At 43.3% G+C, this 19,990-nt stretch overlaps 1 protein-coding gene across 1 annotated transcript; it reads right to left on the bottom strand.

The window, feature by feature from the left end:
- Nucleotides 1-10,597: 10,597 nt before the first annotated feature.
- Ccn3 (cellular communication network factor 3) lies at nucleotides 10,598-17,768 on the bottom strand. Its single transcript, XM_038343429.1, has 5 exons — nucleotides 17,649-17,768; nucleotides 17,294-17,519; nucleotides 15,857-16,108; nucleotides 14,673-14,887; nucleotides 10,598-11,910 (listed from the first exon to the last, which is right to left on the bottom strand). Exons 1-5 carry the CDS (start codon nucleotides 17,730-17,732, stop codon nucleotides 11,614-11,616), a joined length of 1,074 nt encoding a protein of 357 aa, XP_038199357.1. The 5' UTR covers nucleotides 17,733-17,768; the 3' UTR covers nucleotides 10,598-11,613.
- Between the last annotated feature and the right edge of the window lie 2,222 nt (nucleotides 17,769-19,990).

The following is a 19,990-nucleotide window of genomic DNA, read 5'->3' as shown; positions in this document are numbered from 1 at the left end:
TGAGTAACAAGACTTCAACTCTGTCCTTTTGGGGTGATCCTCAGTTAGAACTAACGTTTCAGATGCCAATGGTGGATATTTGACTAACATTAGGGAATTTTTCCTTCAAGATTTAAAAATGTCAGGAATTCGAATTAGGAGATAGCTCAATTGGTAAAATGCTTGCCACATAGACTTGATGACCTGGATTTGATCCACAGCACCCTTGTGAAAATGCCAAGTTTTGCAGTAAGCCCCTTTAAGTCCTGAGTAAGTTAAGTCATGAGGATCTCAGAGGCCTGATGGCCAGTCAGTCTAGCCAAACCAATAAGCTCAAGTCAAGGTTCAGCAGAGACCCTATCCCAAGACATAGCTTGAAGTGTGAGAAAAGACAGTAATAGTATCAACCTCTGGGTTTCACTTACACACTCACAAACACAAACATACACACACAAACATATATAGGCAAGAAATAAAAAAAATACTGATAAAATTAGAGGGTCCTCATCTTCATGGAATGCTTGTGTTCTGGAGAGCGAAGCATCATCCAGGCTGGCCTCTGAGCATGCCCAAACGTTGCTGTCTCTGGGTGTCTCCAGCCAGTAAGCTTGGCTCCGTGAGTGTGGAGTGCATGGAACTGATTATGGCATGGCATCTAGGAAAATCCTACATCTGACATTTGTCTTCTAGAAAACCATCAACCTGTCCACTGGCCCTGAAGACTGCCCAGATTTGGAGTCTCTTTTGAGAGGCTGAGAAATTCCATTTTCCCCACTGGACGGGAGGGGCTGGCTGAGGTCATTATGATGATTCGTAAGCAGCATGCCGGACTGTAACTCCCAAAGGAGCTGGAAATACTGATTTTTCTGCATGTCATGTTAAAGATGGAGAAGTTGCAGTTCTGCCTTGTGTATTACTTCTCGAAGTCCTTCAACAAGATAGCTCTGCCACCAGCACAGCTGACATATCCTAATTAATCTTTGTGGAAAGAGTCTGACATGTTTCAATGAGCTCATCTGAATACCATCAGTTCCCCTCTGATCCTGAGGATACGCTGGAGCCAGGCATGGTTTATAGGAAATAAGAGAACCACTCCCATTCCTTCGTTTTTCTTGGGGAGGTCAATCATCTGCAAAATGGGCTCTGACTTACAGGCTTTGTAGAAGTGTGCTGTGGAAATGAGATATTCCTAGCATATGGTGATTGACTGAGGTCAAGTGAACGGTGATGGACTGAGGTCAAATGAATGGTGATCGTCTTTTTGAAGTTTCATAATGGACACTGAAGAACTTTCTAGAAAAGGGCCAATGCCACCAAAACAAAAAGGATGCCTTTTTTTTTTTTTAATTTGGGAAAGTAAGATAATTGCAGGTTTAAGTCATTTGTGGGAAACAGGGCTGATGGTTCAGATGAACTTATGCATGAGTTCCTTCAAGTTCACAGATTGTATGAATCATACAGTTCTCAAAGGAAGAAGTGGCAAATGTCCAGTAAGAATGTCAAAAACTGTTCAGTACATTTAGCTATCAGGGAAAGGCAACTCAAAACCGTGTTGTGATTTTTATCTTGCCCTAGCCAGACTAACTGCCTGTTATGATAAAGAAGTGACAAATCCGGGCAAGGATGGGAAGAAAAGGACTTCTTATGAGCAGCTGATGAGCCTGCAAATCAGATGACCAGGAAAGTCTCCATGGAATGTCCTCAAAAAATCAAAACTGAAAATTCTATACAATCCAGCTGCAGCATTTCTGGGTCTGCCTCCAGAAGAATTAATGTCACTTTAGTATAGAAATAAGTGTATATCTGTTTTTATTGTGTTACCATCTTAAAATGCCCAGATTAATGATCACTTGAGTGCCCACCAGTAGAAGAGTGGATAAAGAAACTATGATATATTATATGTTATACTATATATATATGATTTATATATGATATACACATATAATATATGTATATACACACATGATAGAGTTTTATTTATTAATGAAGAAGAATGAAAACTTAGCAAAAGAACAAAGGGATGCATGTGCCTGTAATTTTAGCACACTTGGGAGGCTGAGAGGCAGGAGGATCACAAGTTTGAGGCTAACCAGTGCTACATACTGAGGTTGTTTGGAGAAACCAACCAAACAAACACAAATTCAGGAAAAAAAAAAAAACCAAAGTGTCTTTTTCAAAGAAATGGGTGGACGTGGCTATTATCCCAGCAAATGAAATAAGCCAGGCTCACAAAGAAGGGCATGACAGATTCTGTTCCTCAAGTAGAGACCCGCGGGGATGAAAAGACAAGACAGCAGAAACAAAACTAGTAAGCATGTGGGAAAAGATAATCAGGAAAATGCATAAGAAAAAGCGGTGGTATGGGTCTGAATGCATAATTTGCATACGTTTGTGGACATGACATAATAAATCCCTGTGCTTTATTAGACCAAAAAATTTTCAAGGGCATAAAGCACCACTTGCTATTTTGTCCTAACTTGGAGTGATCTATTGTATTAAGTGTCCTACATTGACCTAAAGTTCTACGCTTTTGCCAAAGAATCCGTGGCCAACAATGCAATGTAATGTGATGGCCAGTCTAAGATGACGAGAGGCCCCCACTGTAAGATCTTAGATAATCCCAAGATTTGGTGAGTGAAGGTGATAAATAGCGACTCAAGCCTCCCTGGACAAACATATTGTAGATTGATTTTAAAAATGCCACCGAGGCTCTACTAAACAGAGTGATTATTCTTAATATATTCAATGGGAATCATTAACTAATTAATAACTTGGGCTTCCAGAAGTTGTTTGGCCGTAATGACCCATTTCTCAACTGGCCTGACTAATTTAATAAATCTGTCTATAAATCTTGGTATTTATGATGCACCCTGAGATCTCCCGTTGGGCGCCCTGACAAAGCAAGCGGTCCTATAAAAATAACAAGTCAAATTTGTTGATGAATACTACAATAGTGACTTTTTACAGCCTCTGTCATTTCTGGAGATGCTATAAGTACAGTTTTAATGAATATTCTCACTACAAGCATTTATGCTGTGCTTTGAGAGGCCAGAATACATCGGGATGCCATTTTGATGTTTTGCTTTTAAACTGGAAAATTATTGTCATAGTATAGTGATCCAGATAAGTGTGTACCTGAAGAAGACAGAGGTGGGATGGCAATAGAGCCAAGTTCTCTGGGTGTGAATCTCTTTCTAGTCTTATCTGTAAATAGGACAATAATTCTTACCTTGGTAGAGCATAGTGAGGGAAAATCAGAAAGCACAGTATTTACAAGTATATTACTATGTCATAAGTCTTAACAGGTTTGGGGCCACAGAAATTTCTGAACTGAGTGTTTTTGTTTGTTGTCGTAGACACCCTAACAACAGGCAACCTTGACATGGTTTGGTTTTCTAACTGCAAGCACAATGTTTTCTAATCGATTCTCAGATCATGACTTTGCCTTTGTTGGCTTGTGTTGGTGATAGTGAAACTCTCAGTAGAGAGTGTTTCGTTGTTGGTACTAAATAAAAGACAAGATTTCATAAAGCAACACCAGAGGAAGGAGGGCACTCTGGAACCCTCTTGGCCAAAGGGAAAGGGAACAGTTGGTGAGGCCTCTGCATGGACCATTGAATTTGTTTGGAATTAGAACTTTCCCTTCATTAATGAAGGGAATCATATTTTTTTTAAAAAGCTAAAGCGTGCTACAGAGAAATTACAATTGCCCAAATTTTAAAGAGAAAGTAACATGCTTCATAAACTTTGACCTGAATTCTACAGTTTTTTTTTTTATGTGAGATTTCAGATGGCAGAAGCTCCGCATATTCTGCCGTATAATGCATTGCTCTGGAACAGGCTGAGAAGTACCTTGTAAAACAGTGGGGAGAAAAAACATGTGTGGCCCCTGCATTCACAAATTGGAGTCTAGCAAGAGACAAATGTGGAAGTAGTATCAAGAATCACTGTTACAAGAAACAGTTGAACACAAGGAAAGGACTAGGACCAGTGAGATGACTCACGAGATAATCACTCTTGTAGAGTTTGATAACCTGATGTTGACCCCATGTGGTGGAAAGAACTAACTTCTGTGGGTCATTCTTTGTATTGTAGTATGTGTGTAAATAGTTTACTTTTTTTTTTTTTTAAAAAAAGAGGGGTTGTTAGTTTAGCTAGGTACAAAAGTCAAGAAATTGTCTTAGGTAAAGTAAATATAACACAGCTTAAAGAACCATGACATAGATTCTGGAAGATTTTTGCAATTTTTTAATCCTCTTCCTTGTATGCTGTCTTACACAAATGAAGAGAGATCTTCACTGTTGAAATTTCATAGAAACTAGAACCTCTTACAAGGGCCTTCCTATGCCAATACCCTCCAAGGCCCTAGTGGGAGGCTTTGCTTCATTAGGACAATCTGGGTTAGTCTGGAGCACAATGATCCATATTTAATCCAAGTTAATAGCTTTGTAATCTCTCCCAAACTTCTGAAATGCTACAAGTGGAGCCTGCTTCTTCGATTTTGCTAATAAAATAGAACTCCAAGTAACATCTTCTTCCCAAATCACACAATGTTTATTTCTAAGCTCCTTCTAAGGAAGCCTTGGGTTGGACTGGAACTGCACATTATATGTGGACTTTCTTGGACTGACATTCAGTTCAAAAGAGAAACACATCTGTCAGAGAGAGTAGGTCAGCATTGCCAACCTTGCTCTTTTTAACCTCCTGATTATCTCTAGGACAGCTGGCTTAATGGAACAATAATTTACATCCCCAGCTGAAAGACGGGAGAGAATACTTCATTATCTGCAGTCAGGCAAATGCCAGCAGTGTTACTGAAATGGGCAACTGAGTTTCGTGAGCCCTCTGTGGTCCAGTCAGTGTAGCATTGCCTGTAAGACTCGTGCGATGGGATGAACACAAATACATGTCTAACGACAAAGCATCTTCAGCCAAAGCTCGGTAGCACTCAGCCAAGAAGAACATACTGATTTGATGACTTGACTTCTGATAGTGAGCGTTCTGGCATGGGTTCCATTCAGGAGCATGACAATGCGTACCTACAAGAAAGCGAGTTAGAACGGAATCTAATATTTCCCAGAAATCTTTATCAAAAACTTCATTGAGAATTTCATCAAGTAGAGCTTTGCGAATGACAAATTATCTCCTTGTCTAGTCAAGGGTATCCTTGCCTCACTCGTTAATTGAATCCTTGTGTGGGAAAGAGAATTCCTGAAATAAACTCTGCTGATAGTTTTCAATGAAATGTGCCTTATCACAGCTCGGGTGAGCGAGGGCTTTCAAAGTTCCACACTCACGGAGTGACCTCACGCTGTCACTACTTTGCAATGCTGTTCCTGAAAGAGAACATTTATGGTTTGGGAAAACAACTCAGAAAATGAGAGCGGTTGGAATTGTTTTGGTTGCTGAAAATATCCTTGGCCCCAGTGGCCGTGGCAATCTTGAAAGGAAACAGTTTTGGCTCCGGGCTTAAGCAGACCCTGAGTTTGAATCCCTCTCATGCAGTCTGTCCTTAATAGGTCATTCAGCTTTTCGGATCCCTTTCTCTTTCATTACAAAACTGAGCTCCACAGGGTCTGGGGAAATGGCTCAGCTGATCAAGTGCTTACTGCATAAGCATGAGGACCTGAGTTTGAATCCCTAGGCCCATGCAGAAAGCGGAGTGTGGCAGAGCACGCTGTAATCCCCATGCTGGAAAGTGGGGGATAGGAGGGGCCTTGGGGTTTGCTGGGTAGCCAGATTAGCTAAATCAATGAGTTCCAGGCTCAGTGAGAGACCCTCTCCCTGAAAATAGGGTGAAGAGCAATGGAGAACGACACATAGCGGTGATCTGGTCTCCATACATATTCAGATACATCTGAACACACACACACACACACAGGCACAGAAACACACACACACATGCACACAGCTCAATAGTCTACATGTACATTAACTATATATAAAAAAAGGACTGTGTATTTTACAATACCAGCTACCATTTCCAAACCTGCTATGTGACAGGCACAATCAACTGTTTGAGCACATACTGTCTCAACTCTGTAGTTTCTATGTAGAGTGACTGACTTGATCTGCTTTGTCTGAGATTGACCTGAGTTTGCAAAGGACAGTCCTTGAATTTTCAGGACCAACTCAGCTGAGGGCAAAGGAAAGCAGTTCTTCACCCATGAGTGTATGGTCTCACAGAGATTCGGGCACAAACTGCCTCATGTGTCAGAGCTGGGAAAGAATGACTCTGGTGTTCAAAGCCAGGCTTGACTACCTCCCAAGCCAGTGCTGTCTGTGGCTCCAGACTCGGCTCAGTCAGTGTTGGTTCTCCTACTACGTTACAAGAACATTTTGAACTTTACAAAAATTCATACGTCAGATCCCATTTTTCTAACCTTTAATGATAATTTCAGGAATGCATGGGTAAGGGGGTGTTTGTGTATCTTGGAGAGTGAGAGACAGTGATAATAATAACAAAAGTCTAGAAGTCTGGCCTTTATTTAAAAAGCCCATCCTGTGGGCTGTGAATTTCGTATGGACGGCATCGTATTCCTGCATCCCTAGCAGTACACCTAGGACCTAGGAGATTCTTAGTAAATGTTTGCAGAATAAATTACTGAACTAATTAGCGAAGTAGTATTTTCTCAGCTTGCACTGTGGAGTACAGGTGAGGGTTAGCTTCTGATTTTGCAAGGACAGACTTTATGTCAGGGCCAAAATTCAGCCCTAACTGCCACCATCTCAGCAGAGTAGACTCACGATATGAGAACAGTCTGGGGGAAAATAAGATCCAGGGGCTAAAGGCTCTCACCACTGAGAAACAGATGAACACCAGGTTATAAAATATTTCCCAAACAAGGCAAAACGTAAAGTTCCTGGTTCCAGGTAAGATGCTGCGTCACTATTTTCTTGAGAATTAATGTTACTTTTAATGTCTCTTTACACACCGAGTATATGAGACTGACAAACTTTAATTTCAGCTCTGAAATTTTCTTGGTGCTACTTTTAGAAAAAATAATGAAAATTTATCTTTGTTAAAATTTACCATACAACTCAACACTCATGGTAAAACATTAAAGACTGAATTATCTTCACAAAAATAAAAAAATGAAAAGCCCATCCTGTGTTTTGTGGGTACAGAAACCCTTCATGAGTTATTGACTCATTCACAGGCGTACAAGGAGGGGGGCTGTGTGTAAGGTGCTTGGGAAGATAAAGCAAAGGCCAATTTGCTCAGTGTTATGAAGAATTAGTTGTAAAATAGTGCTAGAACTTTGGTAATCGTGACAAGTCCCAAACCCATGCCCTGCAAGGACATTGTCCGGCTGCTCCTCGTGGGATGCTTGCACAGCATGAAGCCACAGGGGCCTTCCCTCACGCTTCTAGCTGCCCCCACTTCTCTCTTCATCCCTCCTCCCCCTCCTTCTTTCTCTCCATTTGCATTAGTGGTTATTTTGACTGCAGAGTCCATTCTCTTTTCCTTTGTTATTTAGACAAAATGTCATTTCTTCAGGAACAACTGGAGAGTAGTCATTGGCTATCCGTGCTGGCTAGTTTTATGTCAACTTGACACAAGCTGATGTTGTCTGAGAGGAGGGAACCTCAACTGGGAAAATGTCTCCATAAGATTGGGCAGTTGGCAGACCTGTAAAACATTTCTTACTTAGTGATGGACAGGGGAGGGCCCAACCCCTTGTGAATGGTGCCATCCCCAGGCTAGCAGTCTTGGGTTCTATAAGGAAGTGGGGTGACCACGGGAGGCCTGCCCCTTTCTGAATGGAGACTGAGGAGGAATAGAAGGGGAGGAGAGTAGATGGGAAGGGCGGCAGGGGTGGGGGCAGGAAGAGAGGAGGGAGAGAAAATGGCAATCAGTATATAAAATAAATGAAAAAAAATGTTATTTTAATAAAATAAAAAAGAGGAAGTGGGTTGAGCAAGCCATAAGGAATAGACCAGTAAACAGCACTTCTCCATGGCCTTTGTATCAGTTCCTGCCTCCTGGTTCCTGTTCTATTTGAACTTCTGTCCTGGCTTCCTCGAATCAACTGTGATGTGGAAATGCAAGCCAAATAAACCCTTTCCTCCTCAGCTTGCTTTTTGGCCATGGTGCTTCATTGCAGCAGTAGGAACCCTACTCTACCTCAAGCTAAATTAGCCACTGTTTTGACTGTAGGACGTATGTATCCACTACCAAAGATTTATCTATACTCACTGCCTTTGGTACTAGCTTTTCCAAACTGTAAATGCCAGAAAGAAAGGGTAGCCTATTTAATTAGGTCCTTGTTTCATCTTCAGCTGTATTCCCAGGATTTAAAGCAGTGCTAGGTGCACAGAGGCAAACAGAACATTCATTAGATGAGAAAGAAATGCTGTCTCTGACTCCCGAAGGGACAGCTTAACTCTATATGAAGCAGTCGTCAGAGGATGGCTGAAAGGGACATCTTCATCCAGACGTAATTTTTTTTCTAGTTACAACAATAGGGCACACCCTCAGTTTGAAGAGTGTTGACAGTCATAAAAAATGCAAACAGCATTAACCCTAATCTTGGTTACACTCATAATATTATGCTGTACCTTCTCTCCTAGATTTCCTTTGGTTGCTGTCCACAGATGTTGTTTTAAGATAAAGTCTTGTTGCAACACCAGCTGTCCTTGAATTTGTGATCCTCCACCGGAATTACGTGTGTACCATCACCGGGTTCTCAGCTATCTTCAAACCAAACAGTAACAAACTCCTTTTCTTATAGTGAATACTTTGGATGTGTGTGCTTTATCTTATTTTTTCCATTATCATTTTAAAGAATCCTTTGTTTTTCTTCAAAATTGATACAGTATGATTTATCTAGTTAAATCTATGCTCTTGGGACTCATGATGAAAAGCATGGTCTTAAAGGGCTCCGAAGGCGATGATCCTGGTGGGACTCATTCAGGAGCTTGAAGCATAGTACAAATAAGAAAAAATTGCCTACAATTATCCTTTTTTAAAAACAGCATATGTGTGTATGTATGTGTAGGTGAGTGTGTGCAGAGTGTGTGTATATGTGTACGTATTTGTATGTGTGTGTAGGTGCGAGTGTATGTGTGTGAAGGTTTGAGTGTGTGAGTGTATGTGTGTGTGTATGTGTGTGTGTATGTGTGTGTGTGTGTGTCTGAGAAAGAGAGTGTAGGTTGGAAACCAATGTCGTGTGTCTTCCCCTTTTCCTTTCCACCTTACGTTCTTGATACTGGGTCTCTCACTAACCCCGGATCTTGATGTTCTAGCTTGGCTGTCCAGCCAGTGAATCTCAGGGATTGTTCTGTCTGCACCCTTTCCACCAGTGCTCGGAACACAGGTGTGCATTGCCACACCTAGCTTTTCACGGGCGCTGGGGATCGGACCTCGGAACCCTATGTGTGTGTAGCAGACACGTGGCTCACTCTGAGGTTTCTCCACGGCCCTTTCTTCTAACTTTCTGGTTTTTTTTTTTTTTTAAATGCTTTTCATGAATAACCAGAGGACATGGAGAGGACTGACTTCATGCTTTTATGCAAATTAAATGACGTAATGGAAGTGAAGTGCCTAGGCAGAAATGCAATGTAGCAATGCAACGAGTGTTAGAAGGCCTTCCTAGTCTGTGAACGGACTCCTAGACATCCAGTTTGCTTCCCAGTTTATTTTGAAGGCGAACACAAACTAGCTGTAAAGATGGACGGGAAGGAGGCTACTCCAGTCTGAGGAAGTGGAGTTGGAAAAGGTTCATTTTTCTTTTTTAAATATGGAAAAACTGTGGGTTCATACTGCACCAGCCAGAAACTTCAAACTATAAAAGCTCTTATTGGCTGTGGCTTGACTCTTTTACACCCAGATGGCAGCTCTGGCCTTGCTTCCACTTTGCGTCATCCCTGGAAATACAGGTGCCTTTCAGTATCCCTGAGAGTCCCAGTCTAGGGTCTCCCATGGAAACCATAACCCACAGATGCTCAAGGCCTTCCTCATCCAGAACAGTAGCATTTGCATAGAACATATACATACCCCCTCTATAGCTAGCACCTTTGAATTATTCATAACAGCCAATATAACACATATGCTTTGTAGATAGTTGTTACTTATGCAACCAATCGAAGCAAGATTGGTTGCGGCAGGTGCAAACTTGTCAAGAGAATACTAATGGCTTCACCTGGGTGATGAGGATGGAGGATGGGATGTCCTTTAACTTGATAAGGGAGTCAGAGAAGTGAATATTGATCCTCAGACAGCAAATTCAGACCTCAGTGTATAAGGATGTGGGGTGGGGGCTTGTGGACAATGACTTGGGTTGAAGATAATGCCCGAGTAAGTGGCACGGAGACTATTTGAGACCTTGGTTAACGGAGACCATGGAACACAGTAAAAGTTGTCTTTCATTTCCTCCTGATGAAGAGTTATGAGCTCATCACGAAACGTCCAGTTTTGCTTTCAATAGACGCTACTGAGCGACGTACGCTTTCATTCACGGGTTTTATTTTCAATAAACACTATTAAACTTGTCACACGAACTGGATACCAGAGTCACGCACTGATAACACCGTCTCTTTAAAAGCTGTGTCTGACAACTAGAGAAACTAAAAAGAGTATCTTACAAAAATGTATAATTTATATTCTTACAAACACTTGAAGGGCAAAAGTGGATGCGTGTGGCGGTATTAGAAGGGATGCCCAAATTGCAGCACATTCTATGATCTTCATCTATCAGACACATATGTACATATGTATATCCTGTTTTTTCCTAACTAGGACCAAAGGTTTTATTTTTAGCAGGTCTTCAATCACTTTAAACGCTCATAAAAATCTGTGGATTCTGTCCTCCCTTCTCTAAATGGCACTAAAAGCACATTTGAAAGACATTAGAAACTGTAATTAGGTGACTTGGTCCTCAGTGTACTGTTTGAGTATGAGAGAATCCCTGCTGAATCACGAAGGAGTGAGCCTCAGCAGCCTTCAGGACACAAGTGATGGGCTGAGAGGTTCCGTCATCTCTGCACTGGGAAATTTTGGTTCAGCTTCTTTCTATTGGAAAGGAGTCAGTTTGTCTGCAATGGAGGAAGTCCATTGCACTAGTCCCACTTAACGAACAGGCATTCCACTGATGTAGAGACAGCACGTTTTATACCAGCAAGGAGAGAATCAGTCTCTGAACCTCATGCTCAAGAGCTGAATGCTTCCTTTGATCTTAGATGTGGGAGTGCAGAGTTGACCAATCCCAGGGAGCTCAGTAGAGGTCCCTCAAGTCAACCTCAGTATGCGGTGATAGATATGTACATGTTCAATGTGATCTTAGATATCACTGTGTCGTTCGTTTCTGTGATGTTTATTGGAACTGAACTGGTGCACAGAAAGGAAGTGCAACGTGACACGCTCTACAGATTCAACCACCTATCTGACAAATTTACACTGGCAATACAGAGCACAGGAAAGTAAGTTACCCTTAAGTCATATCCTGAGCTTACCTCGATTCCAAGTTTACATTCGGAACCCCCTTTGTTCAAAAAAGACACATACAAATGACCTCACATGACCACAGAAGCATACGCGGGACACTTCTTCACTGTGTTTCTTATACAGGTGATGCTGGGTCATGCAGCAGCAACGTTTTGCCTCCACCCAGGTGCTTGCTTCGACACCACCGGTCACATTTCTCCCCTGCTGGCTTTCAGCTCCAGCTCCTGGAAGAAGGCCTCATTGTTCTGAGGGCAGTTGGAGTGGCAGGTGCAGGTCCCAATGACCATGACTGGCTTCTTGATGGTTTGCCCTGGGGAGCACTGAAACTGCACTTGGATGGTTTTGGTGTTGTGGGGGGTACAGCACCGGCCATCGCTGCAGACCCCACAGAACCTGGGTTTGTAGGTATGCAGACTCGTGCAGTTCTTGTACTGCAGGTGGATGGCTTTCAGGGACTTCTTGGTGCGGAGACACTTTTTACCTTTCTGAGACAGAGAAAAAGAAGGATGCTGAATGAAAATCTCGTGGTGCCGAAGGACCATGTTAACAGTCCCCCCACCCAACCTGTGCTCTTTGTAAACAAATCATTGACTTTATTTGGGCAGTCATCTAAGATCAGTTGCTTCCTCAGAGTACCTGGGAACTCACGACAACTTTAACCAATAAGCACATCAACCCAATATTTCTGGACAATCCTCTGCCTTTTGGACAGTTCTTATTTGTCTCTTACATTCATTTTCTTTTCTGCCTAGAATTTGAACGTAATACTAAAAACACAGAATCCCCGTTTGTCATTGAGGTTATGAACATGAAGAAGAAAGAATCTCTCTCATTTAAAGCCATTATTTTATTTAGCTAAATGCATTCTTTTGGGTTATTGAGAGAGGGAGTAAATGTGGCAATTTTTAAAGCCTGTTAATGTTTTAGAAACTTTTTAGGCATTAATTCATTTAACTTCAATGACATTCATTCACATAAGAAATTACTGTACAACTGACCCAATTTTATTTGAAAGACAGAGTCTCAAAGGACTGAAATGATCAGAAAGTACCAGTCATTGGAATTTGTCTGATGCAAAGCCAATTCCTTCTAATACATTATGACCTTAGAAATTCTAGGATAGTGAAATTTGAGATTCTTTTTATGAAAGTGCATTGGGTGAAGAGATTATGCAATACACTACCAGTTCAGATAATAAAGAAATCATCCTGGTTTTATTAAATAAGCAGGCAAGTGACTCTTATTTTCTCCTCCACTTTAAGTGTGCCATAGTTCTTCACCGCACCCTTTCCCCGGGTGAGGCTCACGGTGTGTGGGGTGGTGATTAGGAATCCCTGCTGTCAGTGCTTCTCAAACTCTCATGCACATTAGCATCACCTTGGCAGTTTGCTAGAATACAATTGCTGGTCCTCAACCAGAGTTAGCGCGTGTGATGCGAGGCTTACAAGTCGGAAGGTGCTCCAGCTTAACTGGTGACGACACAAGAGCCTCGATCATAGACGTAAGAAATCTCAGAAACAAGATTCCAAACACATTTCCAGACCTCGTATAACATATGCCCACTATATAAACAGCTTCAGTATATTATTTCCCAACATAAGATGAGGTGTTAAGTTCAAAGAGACATCAATTGTGTCAAGGAACACTACAAAAGATCAAATTCTAGGAGCATCATATAAAAAGGCCTTCTTTAATAAGAAAGTAACTATGTTTATGAAGATATTGAAGCTCCTGTTTCTCCTTTTTTTGTACTAGAGGGAGCAACCTTGCTGTGCATGCAAGTAAATGTATGAATCCTTCTGTGGGCAAACATTCACGGTGAAGCTACATGTCTATTTCCTAAAGTGACAGAAAGTACATTTCTATGGTATAGTTTTGGAGAAAAGGTATTCTTTCAAAATTTGCCTAAGGAACATAAAGTTGAAATAAGTCTCTAAAATCATATAGCTGAACAACCACATAACCAATGAGATCACAATGAACCCTTGTTTTAGCAGTAGGGAAAAATTTTAAATGTTTGATGGTTAACATTAGCAGAATAGTTAACCCATGTCCAACATTTTGCAAATTCATTTCATTTAATCCTGATGACCTCAAGATAGATGTTTTCTTTTCTCTTTTTTCTTTTTCATTTTTTTAAGGCAGGGTCTTTCTATGTAGCCCAGATTTTTCTAGAACTCTCTACATAGACCAGAATGGCCTTGAATTCACAGAGATCTTCCTGCCTCTTCGTCCCAGGTGCTGGGATTAACAGTGTGTGCTACCACTGCCCAGCAAGAGATATTTTCAATGGTCACACTCTATGGGGAAAGAATTGAAAATAAATAAATAACACCACACAGTTAGCTAGGTCATGTTGAAAGGATTTAAAGCCAGGCTAGACAGGTCTCGTGATGTCTCCTTAAATGTTATAGGATATTCTTTAGAGTAGAGATACACAGAGCTTGCATTTCTAGGGGCTGTTCTCTTTTGGCCTCAGGATGATATGTGGATCTATGCAATGGTTAAATCTGATATTACATTTATCCGATCCAGTTCTGCAACAAGATCTGTTATGTCATCAGAAACCAATTAGGACTCTTGATCTTCACACCTTATACCCGGAATCAACACACTGTGTTGACATATTCCACCTCTCCTCCAAAAAAAGAAAAGAAGTATGCTGTTTCATTTGGCTCATGCTGCCTTACTCTGGCAAATGTATTTTTTCTACCAGGCTTTTAAAAATATTGTTGATAATTCCCAGACACCCATTCAGGCATGTACTGATAGCTGTTTATTGTGTAGACAATATGTTCCGGGGTGCATAGTAAGATCTGGAGACTTCAAGGCAAATAAAACACACATAGAATCTATTCTGGTCCTTCCTATGGCTTGTACCTGATTTATTTAAAAAATTTTACCTTGCTAAATTAGCTCCACTTGACAACAGGAGAGCTACTCTTTCCTCCAGGCATGGGATGGGATTTACTCGAGCATCCTGTTTTGGATAAAGTATTAGAGCGGTGTGCTCTTTCCTTTTTTGTTTGCACAACTGCTGTAAGTTGCTGGGGGAGGGGGGGCACTTATGTATATTTAAAAAGAAAGGTAGAAAGTACGGTTTTGATTCAGGATGTTCCACACCCTCTGTCTGGGTGAATGCTCAGCCAGAGCAGATTTTTCACTAGGTGTGACAGTGGCTTTCTGAAGGCCAGGCTTCGGGGAGACGGTTGCTATGGATGCAATAAGGACTCCTCTAGGTTCCTACCTTGTCTGTTGACGGAGTGGGCTCTTCTTCGCAAGGCCTAACCATGCAGAGGCGACTTTGTTTCACCATCTCACACTGGCGATTTCTGTTGGTGACCCGGGTGGACAAGCCCATGCCGCAGCTCTTAGAACACGCGCTCCACTCTGTGGTCTGCTCAATGCAGTTGATACTGGAGTCAGAGACTTCCACCCCTACGGTGGCTTCTGGTCTGTAGGCTAGCGAAAGGGTAAATGCAGTTATTTCAGCAAACTGTGGGGGATCAATAAATGTTGTTCCCCAGAATACATTAGACAGTGGGTTTTAATGCTGGAGCTAACATGGATCAGTTTTTGAAGAGCACAGAACTAGGTCTATTTGCAAACCCCTAACAGGCAGGGCACAACGCAGGACTTCAAAAAATCTTTATTCACTTAACCCTAAGCTTAGCACAGTTTGTCATAGGAACTTAGTAATTTTATGAACATAGAACCATATAGCATCATAAGCTGAACGCTTTCAACACGTGACTTGTTACACAGAAAGGTAATGCTAACAATTTAATTTTTGTGTATATGCTCGTGTGTGTGTGTGTGTATGTGTATGTGGCCATGTGTTTGTTTGAAAGTATAGATGTATGTGTATGTATTTACATGTGTACAAAGGCCATAGGTCTAGCTCAATTGTTGTTCCTCAGGAACACATTCACTGAAATCGTGGGCTAATTATTGGGTTAGTCTAGCTGGCCAGTGAACTCAAGTGATCCACAGATCTCTGTTTCCTCAGCATTAGGATTGCAGGTAAGGGATTATTTTTTTCTTTAAAAGGTCTTGGGGATCCAAGTTAAGGACCTCACCAGCTGAGCTATATTTTAATTTTGATGAGTAAGTAGAACCAGCCAAACCAAAAATCCAGAGCAGGAATTTTTTCGGGTCAGTTAGAAGAGAGAGGGTCAAAGAATACCCACCCAATAATGCACAAAAGAAACAAAAGTGACTGATTCAACGGGACCCTTTAAAAGAGGAGCTGTGTGAATATTTCTGCAATCTAGCTCAGACTTAAATAAACGATGCATTTGATCTCAGTGGGCAAACTGAAATTCACAGTGGAATGGCCAGAAGCAAGCCAACTTCTCATCTCAAATCCCAGAGCCAATGCCTGTTTCCTGACTGTGTTTACTAACCCCCGATGACCACGGAGATTCCCACCTGGAAGGACCAGGCCTCCCAGCGTCCCCTGCTCATTTGGGCCACAGGTCCACTTTTCACAGCACTCCCCAGGCACGGCAACTTTTCTTGGAGCTGGGCAGTCGGGACCGGGCAGCAGTACATCCAGCTGGCAGCGGGGCACACAGCCAATCTGCCCGTCTCTGCAGGTACAGTGGTACTGACAGTTTGGTTCAAACTTCTCTCCACTGCGGTAAATGACCCCATCAAACACACAGTTGTCGCCCTCTAGAACTGGGATATTCAGGAAGGAAGGCAGAAGGAAGAAGAAGGGAAGAGAGAGAGAGAGAGAGAGAGAGAGAGAGAGAGAGAGAGAGAGAGAGAGAGAGAGAGAGAGAGAGAGAGAGAACAGTTTAACTGGAAAGCTGTGTAAGATTGGTAGGACATTGTTAGAAGTTGTTCCTTTTCTATTTCAGATGACAGGCTTATAAATCTCAAGGAGAAACAGGTCCTTGTAGATGCTTCCAGAGCAAGGATAGGCACAATCACACCGGGTCTTTTTTCTTCACCTAGTTCTTATGAATGAGCAAAGGGATGGACTCTGGACAGTGCCACTATGCATGTGCTGGCCAACTGAAGGCTTCCAACACGTCTCTATTTCCTTTTCAAATCTCCTACCCCGAAATGACTTCATTTCTAAGATAGAACAAAGGCAAGAACAAATGGTGATGTCACACTCCAGAGACCCTATCTCCAAAGATAAGATTATTTCCCAAGAACCGGCTCCGAGTCTTCTCCTGCAGTAGTAGTTTAGGATTTAAAACCCAATAGCTTCACGGGTCAGACTGGGAAGGGTATTAAGAGTTCTTGGCCTTAAAGCCCAGTCAGTCGCCAGCAACTTGGAGGAAAAAAAAAGAAAAGGCTTACTTCAAACTCTTACCAAGGGACGTAGGGATAACCCCGATTTCAGCGGTGCACCGCGTGGGAAATTGACCTCCCATTGATTAATTTTCATGAGTCTGCATTGGCTAGCTGCCTGCGGTTTATTTTACTGCACCCCAGACAGGAGTGACATAGTCTTCCTGGGAGACAGGAATTGCTTTGGCTCCAGTAGGATAATTACAGGTGTGAAAACATATACTGGGCTGCAGTCAGGGGCAACTGTAAGTCTATGGGTAAGCCCCTGCTTCCGTCATCCTAAGCGGTCCCCCGGATGTGGCCCTTCAACTTTGCTTTGGTCCCCTCTCTAAGTGACAAGTGATGTACCTGTGCTGAGCTGGTTTCTTTTCAGTCTGATGCCTGGTGTACAGTAGGCTCTTTATATATGTCACTTAGTGTACTGTACTGTACTGTACTGTACTATTGCTATACAGGTTTTTGCTTAGTTATCAACGGGAAAGGGAAGGAACAGTTTCACCTAGCTGCCCAAGGAGAGGTCAGGCCACGAAGGGGACAGCAGGCGGGGGCAGACAGGATTACCCATGCATATGCCAGTCTGGTTGCTGGGGTCTGCGCTGCGGTCACAGTAGAGGCCGCTGCTCTGGTCGCAGGGTTTCAGCTCGGAGCAGCTCTCTCCGCGCTGGCGGGCGCATACCAGACAGCATGAGCAGCCGTCCAGCACCGAGCGCACCCCAGGGGCGCAGGTCGGCGGTGTAGTGGGGCACTGAAGCGGGCACGAGGACGGGCAGCGCTGGGTTGCAGATACCTAGGAAGAGAGACAAGAAAAGGAACCCTGGTTATCGGGGACAAACTAAAGCAGAGAGAGCCCAGGACCGATTAGGGGCAGTCCAGGAGAGCCTAGTAACAAGGGGCATCTAAAGCGTGCACCACTTACTTGATTTAAGAGGTGGAAGAGCAAGAAGCCTAAGTAGAGGCATCGCTTTCGCAGGAAGGTGCTTGCGATCTGCATCCTCTGCATGGCTAAGGCTGTCACCGGCTGGAAATGGGGACTGCCCCTTCACTCAGGTCAGGCTGAGCAGCAAGAGCCACCCGTGCAGGTTTTATAGCGCGCTCCAGGGACGCGCACAAGCCGGTTGGCTGCGCTGGAGGGGGGGGTGTAGGGGGGAGTCAGCTGGGTGGAGAAGTGGAAGGAGCTCCGCTGTTGCCATGGTGATGGGCCCCAAGGCTGCTCTCCTTAGGGCGTGGCGCCCGGGCTGCGTGTGCCTGTGTGTGGCGACGGACTTTTCCCAGAGCACCGGGAGGGGCAGGGTGGAGCCCCCAGGCCAAGACCCAGAGCCAGCTTCAGCTCGTGGGAAGGAAACGCCCTCTTCCTCTGTGTAGTTGTTTTACCTTCCCCCAGGAGGAAGACACCGCTACTCCCTCCGCCCTCGCTGTCTCGCTGTTGGAGAATCAGGGCTATGAAGGAGGAGCTCTTGACCAGGATGCCTGAAGTTTGGGGCCATATGAGCAGGGCAGGGATTGGCCAGAGGCCCAGAAGTTTAGTCATAAGGGAAGCACATGCAAGTTTGTCACCGTTTATTAGGGCACTCTTTGAAATGTGTTGAGCGGGTGGGGGATGAGGAAAGGACGGGGGACACACACACACACACACACACACACACACACTTTCCGTCAGAGTGGGGGATGCTTTTGGCCAAATGGCCAAATTCTTCTGATTGTAATCATTCCAAGATTTGCAAAGTCTTAAGACTCAAGTTCTACATGTTCCGTAGAAATAAACACAGCAAAGAAATTCAAAGAAAAAAGAGGGCGGAGAGTTGGGAGAGAATGTTTCTTGGTAGAGGAAAAATCTTGAAACACCTGCCTCATCGCACCCAATGTAAAACTGTTCAAATGTCCAAGGTTCTACGAAAACCTCTCTGGGTTGCACTAAGCATCCTGATGAATTGAGACTTTTGCTTGTCTTGACTGATGAAAGCTCTCCAACTTGGTATTCCTCGGCAAAAAAGGAAAGGAAAGGAAAGAACAGGTTGGTGGTCTGCTGTGGTTTGCTGGTCCATTGTGAGACAGAAAGAGCTGCTTTTAGTCCATCAAAGGTGACAGGTTTAAAACAGGTCCGTGTCCGCCCTCCCCCTCCAACATTGCTCCTGAGGAAACTATGCCCCCTTGAGGACAGCTATTTCAGAAAAACACTTTGTGAGAGAAATTATATAGGGCTGTGCTGTAAGTCTAGTCTTTACAAAGAAACAAATTGCTCCCACATAACTGATCTTCAGTAGAAGGGAAACCCATGGCAGCTTGTTTAGTGAACTGTGGCTGTCTCTACAATGTTCCAAGATGGCAAAGTCACTTCCACCACCTTCATGGTAATATTTTACAGCTTGGTACTGCCCAGATGCACTCCCCAGCAGCAACAATTCTGCTTTCTTTCAGAAGCGCTCCATGTTTCCAGGGAGGTGGAAGAGCTAATTTGCACAGCTGATGGGGGACATTCACATCCTTGTCAGGTTAATGGGTTTCCTGCAACACCTGGCTTGGTGATGGCCCCTTCTGGCTGCACATCAGAGACAATTTGGCTGTATGCTTTCCCAAGTTAGTGATTCTTGGGCTGGGCACTTACCCCTCTCCCAGGTGGCTCTTGGTCTGCTGAATGCGTGCTAAAATGAAAGCCAGCTTTGGGGAAAGCGAGTAGGAGCAGCACAAGGGTGGAGGCGTGTTGGCCATGCTTTCAAAGTATGCAGAGACTAAGGACAGGGCAAACGGGCAGCGCCAGGTTGGGCTAATGCTGCCAGGAAGGGGCGAGGAGGGTGAAGAAAGGTGAAGCCAATAATGGAAATGGTGGAGTCACTGCTGCTAAGACTCGTGCTCTTGAAAGAAAGGAAGCCTGAGCGAATTTCGCCTAAAGGAGGGTTTTATCAGAAGGATGCTGTGTTGTTTTCTTAGCAACTGAACTGGATTAGCCCAAGTTGGTCTCAGAGCCTTTAAGGCTGTCAAGACCAAGTCTCTTTAACAGTCCTCCCAGGTTCTCTGTGTTGTGACAGCATAAGCCAGTTTCTTCTCTCTAAAGCAGTGGTTCTCAACCTTTGTAACATTGGGTATACAGTTACTTCGTAAGGTTACTTCATAATCCTTTAATACAGTTCCTTATGTTGTGGTGACCCCCCCAAGCCATAAAATTATTTTTGTTACTACTTCATAACTGTGATTTTGGTACTACTATAGATTGCAATGTAAATATCCGATGTGGGGGTCGCAACCCATAGGTTGAGAAACTGT

The sequence above is a fragment of the Arvicola amphibius genome, chromosome 9 (assembly GCF_903992535.2).
Source record: "Arvicola amphibius chromosome 9, mArvAmp1.2, whole genome shotgun sequence".
Lineage (NCBI taxonomy): Eukaryota > Metazoa > Chordata > Mammalia > Rodentia > Cricetidae > Arvicola > Arvicola amphibius.
Note: the sequence above shows the minus strand (reverse complement) of the source record. Positions and strands in the feature narration are given on the sequence as shown.